The sequence below is a fragment of the Balaenoptera ricei genome, chromosome 2 (assembly GCF_028023285.1).
Source record: "Balaenoptera ricei isolate mBalRic1 chromosome 2, mBalRic1.hap2, whole genome shotgun sequence".
Classification (NCBI taxonomy): domain Eukaryota; kingdom Metazoa; phylum Chordata; class Mammalia; order Artiodactyla; family Balaenopteridae; genus Balaenoptera; species Balaenoptera ricei.
The window spans coordinates 12,692,641-12,704,782 of record NC_082640.1 but is presented as its reverse complement, the minus strand read 5'-3'; the positions used below and the strand labels follow the sequence as shown (position 1 = coordinate 12,704,782).

At 42.5% G+C, this 12,142-nt stretch overlaps 1 protein-coding gene across 1 annotated transcript in view; it reads right to left on the bottom strand.

Moving 5' to 3' along the window:
* Positions 1-12,142, bottom strand: part of C2H10orf67 (chromosome 2 C10orf67 homolog) — a 112,816-nt gene that overhangs the window by 27,668 nt on the left and 73,006 nt on the right. The window contains exon 10 of the mRNA XM_059915296.1: positions 11,953-12,117. Coding sequence (XP_059771279.1) covers positions 11,953-12,117 — 165 coding nt within the window. The remainder of the gene's footprint in view (positions 1-11,952; positions 12,118-12,142) is intronic.

Here is a 12,142-nt window from a genome sequence, read left to right as displayed (position 1 = left end):
CACAGTGAATTCACGGCCATTTGGTTAACAGTAGACCAAGGAAATCATTGGAGTAAGAGCCCCAAGCTTTGGAGGGCACTTGCCCATATGTTAATAAGAATAAACTAACCCAAATTTTAAAAACGAATCCACAGGAAGTTAGGAAAACAAACTGGCAAAACAAAATAAGTTTCCACTTAGAAAGACATTTGTATGTATTTACTTCACTCTATTTGAAGTCATATCAGTAATTGAAAGTTTATTTTTTAAAAAAAGGATTCTGGGACTTCCCTGGTGGTGCAGTGGTTAAGAATCCGTCTGCCAATGCAGGGGACACGTGTTCGATCGCTGGTCTGGGAAGATCCTACATGTCGCGGAGCAACTAAGCCTGTGCGCCACAACTACTGAGCCTGCGCTCTAGAGCCTGCGAGCCACAACTACTGAGCCCACGAGCCACAACTACTGAAGCCCGCGCACCTAGAGCCCGTGCTCCACAACAAGAGAAGCCACCGCAATGAGAAGCCCACGCACTGCAACGAAGAGTAGCCCCCGCTTGCCGCAACTAGAGAAAGCCCGCGTGCAGCAACAAAGACCCAACGCAGCCAAAAATAATAAATAAATAAAATTAAATTAAAAATTAAAAAAAAAAAAAAGATTCTGTGTTTAAATTTGCATACAGTAAAAATTAGTTCCAATTTTCAAGGCTCCTTTTTCCTAACTCTCATATAATGATCAACTCTGTAATAACTAGAGATAAAACCGTGCTAAACCATACCTTCTGTAAAGCAAATAATTATTCAATCTCTCCCAAAGACAATACTCTGACAATGACAAAGATAGCTTCTCTTTTCATTAAAAAAAAAGCACCACATGTAGACTAGAGTGTTTGCTCTCCAGTTTGAGTTGAACTTTCAACTCCCGCTACAGCACGTTATATTCAATCCTGGCTCTGTCCACATTAAACTGTCATTTTGTTTTGCCAGCTGCTGGCGTTCCATTTTCTCTGGAATACATGTGCTGGTCTTTATATGGCTACTTCATTGACAGGTGCAAACACTGGACTGCTAAACAGTAGATAGAGGTGAAAATGAGTGGTAATAGAAAAGGAGATAACTTCCTAAGTAGGAAAATGTAAATTAAATAATTACAAAGATAATCGAACATTGTGACAAGACATAATTCATTATAAATATCTCTCTTTTTTTTGAATTTTTATATATATTTATAGCTAAAAATCTATAAAATTAAGAAATAAGTTTTATTTACAACAGAAATTTAAGAATTATGATTCTTAAATTTGTTTCCCAGTTTAAGCACTTAAAACATGTTAAAAAAAACTCCCAACATTTAATAAATATAATCTAAATTTGGAATCAACAGCCAAGGTTTATAATAACAGGAGTGCAATTATGTTTATTAACTGTCATATGATCAACCAGATGCCTTATCATATCCTCTTTCTCCTTTTCTTGTCAATCAAAGACTCATTACATTCTTTCATTTCTCCCAATTTCCACAAACATCCCTCTTCTGAAACTTGGGCCGTTCCTTCTGGGTTTAATGCCTCCTTGAATCTCTACTTTAAACCATCAAATATATTTCTATCAAAACAATGTTTCTAACTCATGAAGAAAGATGATCTTCTGTCCCTAAAATTTCATTAATCTTGACTTCCACATTATCATTTTTTTTCTGATTACCTTCTAAGCAAACAACTAATTGTGAATACTAGTAATGTGCCAGCGGGTGGTAGTTGGCATGGTGGTGGGTGGGGAGGGGAGAGTGATGCAACCATAGGAAGAGAGGAGAAGCAGCCTGTGTGCTTACAGTCTGGAAAGAAGAGACTTAAGAATTGAGAACACTGAGGATAGACTAGGAGGTTGTATGCGGTCAGGCACTGATCACTGTGTAAGCCAGAAGGCAAAACAGAACATCTACCTCCATATATCACTGGTGAATTTTCTTCTAACAAAATTATTAGAATTCAATTTCAAAATTCTTTCAAAAATAGACAAGAGTCCTTATTTGATGTGCCCCAAGGGTGCCACTCCATGTCTGCCAGGGGGTTGTGAAACCTCTTGACAGATGACCGGCCTCCAAAGCCCTACAGAAATCAGGCTGATCTAGTTTATACGCAAACCTCAAGCACATCTTCTCAAAGGCCCAGAGGGACACGAAAGTCTATGTGGGCTGGCCTCTTCACCTGGCTCCAGGTCACCCTAGACTTCGTGTTCATTGCGGGAAGTCGGGTATGTAGAAGCAGCATATTCATCTTTTATCAGACTATCCAGTCTAAAAACTTTGTAATCAAAACTCTTCCATGAAGGTAAGGTCTCTATTAAAGATGATAAAGCCATTGTTTATAATAACAAAAGAATAGACACAAAATCTTAAGAAGGCACTAGTAAATTGATAGAGATTGCTTAAGGGAATTGTGCTACTTCTGTGGCGTGAAATACTGTACATAATTGATTATATATATATATTCAGTGGCACTGAACAGCCGTGTGGCTTGCAGGATCTCAGTTCCCCAACCAGGGATTGAACCCAGGCCACGGCAGTGAAAGCCCAGAATCCTAACCACTAGGCAACCAGGGAGCTCCCTACTTTCCTCTTTTGACATTTATCTTTACTGAGCAAATTTTGTATAATAAGTATGAATCTGTTTTATAAAGAATAATTAAGAGGGCTTCCCCAGTGGCGCAGCGGTTAAGAATCCGCCTGCCAATGCAGGGGACATGGGTTGGATCCCTGGTCTGGGAAGATCCCACATGCCGTGGAGCAACTAAGCCTGTGAGTCTGCACTCTAGAGCCCGCAAGCTACAACTACTGAACCCATGTGCCACAACTACTGAAGCCCATGTGCCTAGAGCCCGTGCTCTGCAACGAGAGAAGCCACCACAACGAGAAGCCCGCGCACTGCAATGAAGAGTAGCCCCTGCTCATCACCACTAGAGAAAGTCCGTGTGCAGCAACGAAGACCCAACACAGCCAAAAATAAATAAGTAAATTAAAAAAAAATAAAGCAGCAAAAATGGTAAATATGTATTTGGCTCCCTCATAGGACGCAAATAATGTCACTCCCATACTAACAACAAGACAAATCCAGATACACTACAAAATCACAACTTTTCTTGAACTCATCTGAGAACTGAGGTCACAACCAGGTAACTGAATTCCAAAGAGCTGCGAGCCCCTCCAAGGAGAGAGGAGACACATGCACAGCCTCAGCCACAGTAGAAGGAGCACCATGCCAGTTGCAACACAAGCAGGTAAGAAAAATGAGCTAAAATACAAAGTAGTGAGGAGCAAGTATGGGTTAGCAGAGCAGTCTGAAGTAGCTGCGAGCACGTGTTAAAAGGTGAGTTCAGGGCTTCCCTGGTGGCGCAGTGGTTGGGAGTATGCCTGCCAATGCAGGGGACATGGGTTCGAGCCCTGGTCTGGGAAGATCCCACGTGCCGCGGAGCAACTAAGCCCGTGAGCCACAACTACTGAGCCTGCATGTGTGGAGACTGTGCTTCCCAACGGGAGAGGCCACGACAGTGAGAGGCCCGCGCACCGCGATGAAGAGTGGCCCCCGCTCGCCGCAACTGGAGAAAGCCCTCGCACAGAAACAAAGACCCAACACAGCCAAAAATAAAAAAAAAAAAAGGTGAGTTCACACTCACTCACAGCTTTTGTCTCCAGCCCCCACAAGATGCTCATGCAAAAAGCTGAGGGCAGAGCAGGGCAGGAGACTTGTGGATTGTGCAGGCTTGAAGAGAGGACCAGCTGCTGCTAAGAGAAAAGCACCTTCTATCCTAAGAAGCGAAAGTCTTATGCCTCTGGGAGAGGGAAAGCAAACTCTCTGGCCAGTCCGACTCAAAGAAGGTGATCAGTGGAAAAGTGTCAGGCATCAAGCCCCATCCCCTTCTCTTAGGGCTTTGTTTCCTAGGAAGGAAAGCTTTGAACTGCTGGGGAGGGCAGCAAAGCCTCTTGCTCACAGGGCATGGGTGAAGACATAGTATGGCAAGGGGGCAAATAAAGGAAGATTTTTCCTCTCCTGGGTGAGGCGTCAGTAATTGTAGTAGGCCTTAGAGTCTGTACTAATACCAAGTGGAGGTTTCCTATTGCAGAAGAAACAGGTAACTCCTGCCCAAGGTCAACTTCAGAAACAAGGTGGAGGTAGACTGCCACAGGGAGGAGGGGCAGGAATCCTGAGAGAGCCCACCTCTGAGCCACAGGCACACAGCACTTCCCAAGGAGTAAGTTTGCTTTAGAACAACAGAGAACTCTCTCTGCCCTCACTTGTGAAGTACCAAGAGATAGCAGTCTATTACCGAGGAAGGCATAAGAGCATAGTGAGAGACTTGCTCGGTGGCACAGGTGGATAGTTCTGCTGAAAGCTAAAGGTGGGGCAGCACACAGAGAAAAGCACTCTGTTACTCTCATTCCCATTCTAAGCACACACCAACTGCAAGAACATCAAGGTTGTGGCCCACTAAAAGGAACCATAGCAACAACCAAACTCAACTCAACTTTTGGCTAGATTGGCTCTACCGCTTACAATAACAGTCTGTTACAGGAAGAGGCATGCCATTTCCAGGTGTGAACACTGTTTATTTCAGTCTCTACTATTCTACACATGATGACTGATATTCAATCAAAAATTATGAGACAGACAAAAAGGAAAAGAAGCTATTGTCAGGAGACAAAGCAATCAACAGAATCAGATTCAAAGATAACCCATGGATCATGGAACTATCAGATGAGGACTTTAACTATACTTAAAATGTTAAAGAACCTAGGAGAAAAAGTGAACAATACAGATGATAAACAATAAATAGATAATTTCAGCAGAGATTTGGAAAATGTAAAAAAAAGTCAAATGTAAATATTAGAAATTTTTTAAAAAGATGAAGAAATTAATTTCTTTGATTAATCAATACAGCTGAGGAAAACAATTAGTAAATTTGAAGGTAGGTCAAAAAAATACCCCAAACTGAAACACAAAGAGGAAAAAGTCATTTAAAATCAATGATCGGAATATCCAAGAATTTGGGGACAATATCAAATGGTCTAACATATGTGTAATCAGAATCTCAGAAGGAGAAGGGAGAGAGAATAGGGCAAGAGACATAATTAAAGATAATGGTAAGGAGTTAATGAAAGACACCAAACCCCAAATTCAAGAAAGTCCATCAGGACAGAGAGAAAGAAAGAGAGAGGAACAACAAACACTCCAAAACACATTATAGTCTAACTGTTGAAAAGCAAAGAGAAAGAGAAACTTCTAAAGGCATTCCAAAGTAAAAGACACATTACAGACAGAGAAACAAAGTTAAAATATACAGTGGACTTTTTGTCTGAAACTATGCAAGACAAAAGATAAGGGAGTGACATCTTTAAAGTATTAAAGAAAAGAAACTGTCAACCCAGGCTTCCATACTCAGAAAAAAATCTGTCAAAAATACAGGCAAAATAAAGTTTTTTTCAGACAAGCAAAAGCTGAGAGAATTTGTTGCCAGCAGATCTGCACTATAATCACTGCAAAAGGAAGTTCTTCAGGAAGAAAGGAGATGATACCGGACAGAAACTTAGATATATAAAAAAATAAAAGTTCCAGAAATGGCATAAATGAAGGTGTCAAATGCAAATCTTGCCATGGCAAATTATATCCATTTTTGTTACATGAAAATATCTATATTAAATTATAATTTTCTGAAGACTATAACATGTTAGAAACTCCAAAGAACTGTACTTTTGATGGACACATTGGAAAAGATCATCCAAAGGCATTTTGAACAAGATGAATGGACAAATATGAGTTGCACAGTGACTTGCTGGAGAACTCTTAAACACTATCTTTACTGCTGAAGACTAAGCTATTTGGTGGGAGATTTCCAGGGGTTCCTACAAATTGCAATGACTTCTTACTGATCTCTTATCAACCAGCTGCTTGGGTGCTTCAGTCTGAAATCTTTTTTTTTGTTGCTTTCCTAATAGATGTTCTCCTAGCTATTCCAGTGGTTGTATAAGAATCCAAAACTATTGAAATCTTTCTAATTTAAGTATAAAATTTACCTTTAAAATACGCTTATGCCTTATTTAATGTAAACCAGACAGAAATGTTATGAATCTTAATCAGAATCCACTTGCATATATTCAACTAGAGAGAAAGACCACCAGAATTACTCTCTAGGACATTCAGGCTCATGTCTATCAGTTCTGGTGGCATGAAACACAGTATGGGTTCACCATATGCTTTCAGCCATTGGATTAACTGGACTCCATAACACTTCATGGCACTGGTTATAGGTAACTCCTTCTTCTATTCTGGGGAGATATATATATATATATATATATTCATATAGTCAACAGAAGAATGTCTCCCACATAGAAAATAGTGAAGGAGATCCTCAGGCTATAGTCAAGATTTTTTAAAAACCTAAAAATCAGTATACCCTGATTCCCTAATAAGGCTGCATAGGCTACCAAAACATAAGAACTCTTCGGATTTGGCTGGCATAAAATCAATTCAGTGAGCTATCCTTGGTTATCTAAGGTTGATCAGAAATGCAAGTTAGCAGTAATATATAATAGGTGAATAAGGGGAAACAAATAGCTTTCCTTTAATTAGTTCAGTTTTCTGATGAACGAATGGAGACTACAACTGAGGCATTACATGAAGAAAAGTCTAAGTACCACCCTCCACAAAAATACATTCCTAAAGAAAGGGGAATTGAAATATGTTGTAATTTACATAAACTAATCCCTAGGATTTGAGGAGAAACCTGAAGAGGTCAGGGCTGGAGAAACTGACACGTTGGAAGAGCTGGACCCGAAGAGGGTGGCTGATAGTCCAATGCCAGCATCCAGTGGGGTGTAGCTACCTCAGGTTGACAGTGGTGAACGTCGGTATTAAAGCTGTTCTATGACAGTGAGTTTGTAATAGAATTCACAGCAGAACTAGTACATGCAATGATGGCAGTTAGGATGAGTGGCAGCATGTCAAATGTTCAGCGGGTGAGATCCAAGTCCCGGCAGTGTCAGGACTCTGGCAAATGACCCGGTGTTCAAGACTGGCCCCAATTCCCAGGGAGAACTGGAAAGAAAGCCACAGCTGAAACCCAGGTAAATGGAATAAAGCACACCATGCAGTGAGGGGTCAGTCAGGTGGCTGCGCTGTGGGCTCCTGAATGACATTTCCTCTGTTACCACCAAGGTGACATTACCTGTGGTCAGGACCTAGCATCTGCCCTATGGCTCAGAGTGTCCAGGGAAGAATAGAAATTGATACTAATCTCTTCTTTTCCTGATTTCCACAACAATCTTAAGCCCTTAAATGAAATCATACTAAAATATCACGAACTCTACAAGTAAAATGTTATTATTGCTCCCCAGCAAAAATAAACAAGAAGAAGACAAAGCATAAAACCTTTCAAGTGATTTTTAACAAAAACCATTTTTCATTTGTGGAACAAATGTTGGATATTATTTTCACTAAAATATTTTCAGTCCCAAATATACTGAAAGTACTTATTTATCATCAAACTACTTAGAGTAGAATAATACAGAAAGTCAATGCCACCTTTCAGTTGAATTTTAAATATGGTATTACTCAGATTTTTCCGTTTTGGTCTCTGACAGCAGAATCTAAAGATGCATTCACTTTAGCGGCAAATGACAAATTTGATTTTAAAATAAAAAACAAGTAATTGTTGTGTATGATTTCAATTATCTCTACATTTTAAAGTTATTCCTATTCAGGAATTCCCTGGTGGTCCAGTGGTTAGGACTCAGTGCTTTCACTGCTGTGACCCTGGCAAGCCGCACGGCACAGCCAAAAAAAAAAAAAAAGCTACTCCCATTAGGAAACAAAGATCCAGTACGATAAGGAAAATTCTTTTGTGTCAACATAATCTTTCAAAATACAGTAAATATCCTTTGACAGCCCCTGAAGACCATACAACCGTACACGTGTCCAGGACTGTCCTAGCTCTGTATTACTCCACCACCCTGGGCTGCCAGGTCAACAATGAGCAAAATGCTGGCTTTTTCACACAGCTCTGCAGAACTATGAACTGCCTGCTTTACCAAGCCAAGCCCAGGGGAAAAATAACGAAATAATGAAACAATGAACAGGTTATATGATTTTCTTCTCTGATGGAGTTTATTTTCAACTTCACGGGCAGCTCAATCAAATAAAAGGGATGTACAGGAGAGGAATGGGAAAGATCTTCCTTTCACCCACCTTGCCTATAATACTCTACACCCATAATAATTCCATATCCCATAGTAATAATAATTTTTAAAAAATTACTAGCTTGCAGGGTGACTATGGTCATACTTGCAAAACTATTGCAAGTACTTCACCTTGCAATTCTTGAATGTTTAAAGAACAACGTTCTAGAGTTTTTATTAAAGTTTTTTCTGATGTCCAAATTGCTTTGTATTGAATGAACTTTAAGAATGGGATACGACTGACTTTGTCCCCTGTCCTATTTCCCACACGGAAGGGTCCCGATGCTTTCTGCAGATCTAAGCACGCACCATATGTTCCATCAGCGCAGACAGGTGACCCCATGGAAGCTCAGAAGTCTTCCAGGGAAGCATTTACTGGGTGCAGCCTTAATTAACTAATTACCCTGGAGTGGGGGCTGTGGGAGGGAAACCTGGGAATCCAAGTTAACCTTGTTCTGTGAAACCTCAATATTTGAAATGTTTTACAGCTATCAAAAAATAAACTTTACACAAAAACGCTGTCCAAATACAAATTTCATGTTGTGAAATCTTTCATAAATAGAAATCACACAGCAATGTTCCTATTGTGCTTTTCAGACTGGTTGAACACTCAGTTTATCACTGTGTGCGCCGCTGGGTGAAGCACGTGTGCTGTTCCCACCGAATGACACAGATTTCAAAAAATAAGTATGATTAATTAGATAAGGTAAATGACTGATGTAAAAAGTTCCTGCAGCAAGCTCTCCGTTTGGTCATTTACACGTGGTCAAGATGACAAAACCCTTTAAAGACAATTTTTAAGAAGTCCAACTACCTCAATATAATAAAATATTTAAAGGAGAGAAACAGGAAAATGATAACCAGAGTGCATCTAGAGAGAGCTAATCTACACAATGAAGAATACACCACATGGGGAGGTGATGGAAGGGAGTGCTCATTATAATAGGATCATTATTAACAAAAGTGTATATGAGAGTAATAATGGTGAGCTAGAAAAATATATTTCCCTTTAAAATCGAGTCAATTCCTATGAAAATGTAAACTCCAGCTTATGTCATCTCTCCCCTCCCCCAGTCCAACTTTTACTTATTGTTACACATTAACTTCCGAGCCTCCCCAGCTGACAAAATGTACTCTTAAGCTTCGGAAACATCTAGATAACAGTCATTACGGTCAGAAGGAGAGACTGTGACACTAGGAGAAAACCCTACTGAAATGACACCTTCTCAGAGACGCTGTCTGCCTTTATCTCCCCTTCTTGGTGTCTTTCCTGTAGGGGAGAACAGTGGCATTTCTGCCCCTTGTAGTTGGGACTTTGGAAGCTCAATTTTGATGGGTAAATTCGGGACTTTGGAGTTTCTAGTCTGCAATTCTAGGATTTAGTTAGGGCCCTGGGTTTGCTGTAGGGAAGGGGTTGCCCTGTGCCCGTCTCCAACCCCACTCTGCAATGCTCCCGCCATCATCTCAGAGCCTCAGACACAGACCCCTGGCACACACCCTGATTTCAAGGCAGCTGACAGAGGTTTATGGAACAGGACACCGCCTCGGCTGCAGTCTCCCTAAGTCCCAGGCTTGGACTACAGCCCCTCGCCCAGTAAGGCTGGGCCCCCCGCCCCAGGTCAGCAGGCAGCCCCGCATACTCAGCCCAGGGTGGTTGCTTTTTGTTTTCTTGCTTTGTTGTGGGCCTCCTCCCCCCGCTCCCCCCGCAAATACTTCCCAGATCTGGATTCTAAAAATCTTACTTTTAGAACCCAGTCATTGGTCAGTCGTGTGCCGCATTCCCCAAATGTCTTTCTCCTCCTCAGGAAATTCCAGTTGTTGATACTTCCTAACTCTCTGCAAAGTGGAAGCGCTCTTAGAGGAGAATGCTTTTTCTCAAGCCCTGGGGTTTCCTTCCAAGTGGAGTGACTGCCACCAGTATTAACACCCTGGCCTCCCTCTACCTGCTGCTCTACTTCCCTCTTTCTCCTACGAAAGGAGAGAAAGTGGTGGGTTCAAGTGGTGAGCCATCTGCCTGGTGAGTGAGCGAGAGAGGGCTATACCTTTTCCTGCCCCCGTTCGGAGCAAGGATGACACAGCGAGCATGATTCTGCTCTGTTCTCCTGCCCTGAGTGTTGGAGAGGTAGATTCCACCACCTGGGGGAGAAGGAGGAAGAACACGGGGACACGTAGAAACAAGACAAAAGAGTCTGGGAAACCAAAAGGTGCTAGTGGACAGACTCTTTCCAGGAAGTGCTGTACCTTGGCCATATGTGTCACCCATCAGCCTCTAAGCTTTCTAAACGTCAACGTGGAAAAGGAGTTTAGACCGGTTGCACAATTCACAGGGCCCACAAGATAGATCGATTGTTCAGAGAAATGTGACTATTCCCATAACTAAGCTCAGAAGAAAGTTCCCCCCAGGATCATTTTAAAGGGAGGTATTGGGTAATGCAGCGAGCAGTGTCTCTGTACAGTCCATACAATAAGCCAACATTGAGATGAACATCACAGACCTACTTCTTGATATGCCCTTTAATATAGACCAATGGCACTGCCGTAGGCTCAGTAGAAGCAATTCTGATTATCTGGGGGTAAGGAGATTACTAGCATATAATTCATGGATGTATGTCTCTGATAGTACGAGCTAGTCCATGGTTGATTTAGAATAGTCCATGAGGGCTTCCCTGGTGGCGCAGTGGTTGAGAATCTGCCTGCTAATGCAGGGGACACGGGTTCGAGCCCTGGTCTGGGAAGATCCCACATGCCACGGAGCAACTGGGCCCGTGAGCCACAACTGCTGAGCCTGCGCGTCTGGAGCCTGTGCTCCACAACAAGAGAGGCCACGATACTGAGAGGCCTGCGCACCGCGATGAAGAGTGGCCCCCGCTTTGCCGCAGCTAGAGGAAGCCCTCGCACAGAAACGAAGACCCAACACATCCCAAAAAATAAATAAATAAATAAATAAATAATAATTAAAGGTACTAAAAAATAAATAAATGTATTAAAAAAAAAAAAAAAAAAAAGAATAGTCCATGAGCAGGGCTTCCCTGGTGGCGCAGTGGTTAAGAATCCGCCTACCAATGCAGGGGACACAGGTTCGAGCCCTGGTCCAGGAAGATCCCACATGCCGCGGAGAAACTAAGCCCGTGCGCCACAACTACTGAGCCTGTGCTCTAGAGCCCGCGAGCCACAACTACTGAGCCCATGTGCTACAACTACTGAAGCCCGTGTGCCACAACTACTGAAGCCCGTGTGCCACAACTACTGAAGCCCACGCGCCGCAACGAAGAGTAGCCCCTGCTCGCCACAACTAGAGAAAGTCTGCATGCAGCAATGAAGACCCAACACAGCCAAAAATAAATAAATAAAAATTAATTAATTAAAAAAAAAAAGAATAATCCATGAGCAAATGGACTTTCCAACTGCACATCTTTCAGGGAGTCTCCAGGAAGCCTCTGATAGATACTGGGCAGTCATGAGTTAGAGATTATACACCCTAGAAAGCGCTTGGAATGTGGCTTCTCTGTGTTGCTAATTTAATAGAGATCCACGAAGCCATGGTGACTAAGCCAAATAAACCACCATGCTCAGGACAACGGTGGCATCCTCCTGGGTAAGGTAAGGGGCCTGATGAGGACGCCTCGGTGAGGGGAAGAGCAGCCAGAGCCCCCTGCCCAGATGCACGCAGAGGGAGCAGGGGGAATCGGGGGTCTGAGACGGTTCGCAGGGGAAGGTGTCCCAGCATGTGGTCCTGTGAGTGGGTCTTACCGTAGGCTGCTCTTTCTTTGAAGCCTTCTTTGGACTCTTGACTCTTTCGGCCTTGGAAAGCAATGAAACGCCGGAGGAAGAATGTGGCCTCGGAGCGCCTGCACTCCCGGGCTGTGAGGGCCACGGGGACAATGTGGTTTCCTTCCCCTTGATGGCTCTGGGGCTCTGGCACAGAAAAAGAGCCAGCTCT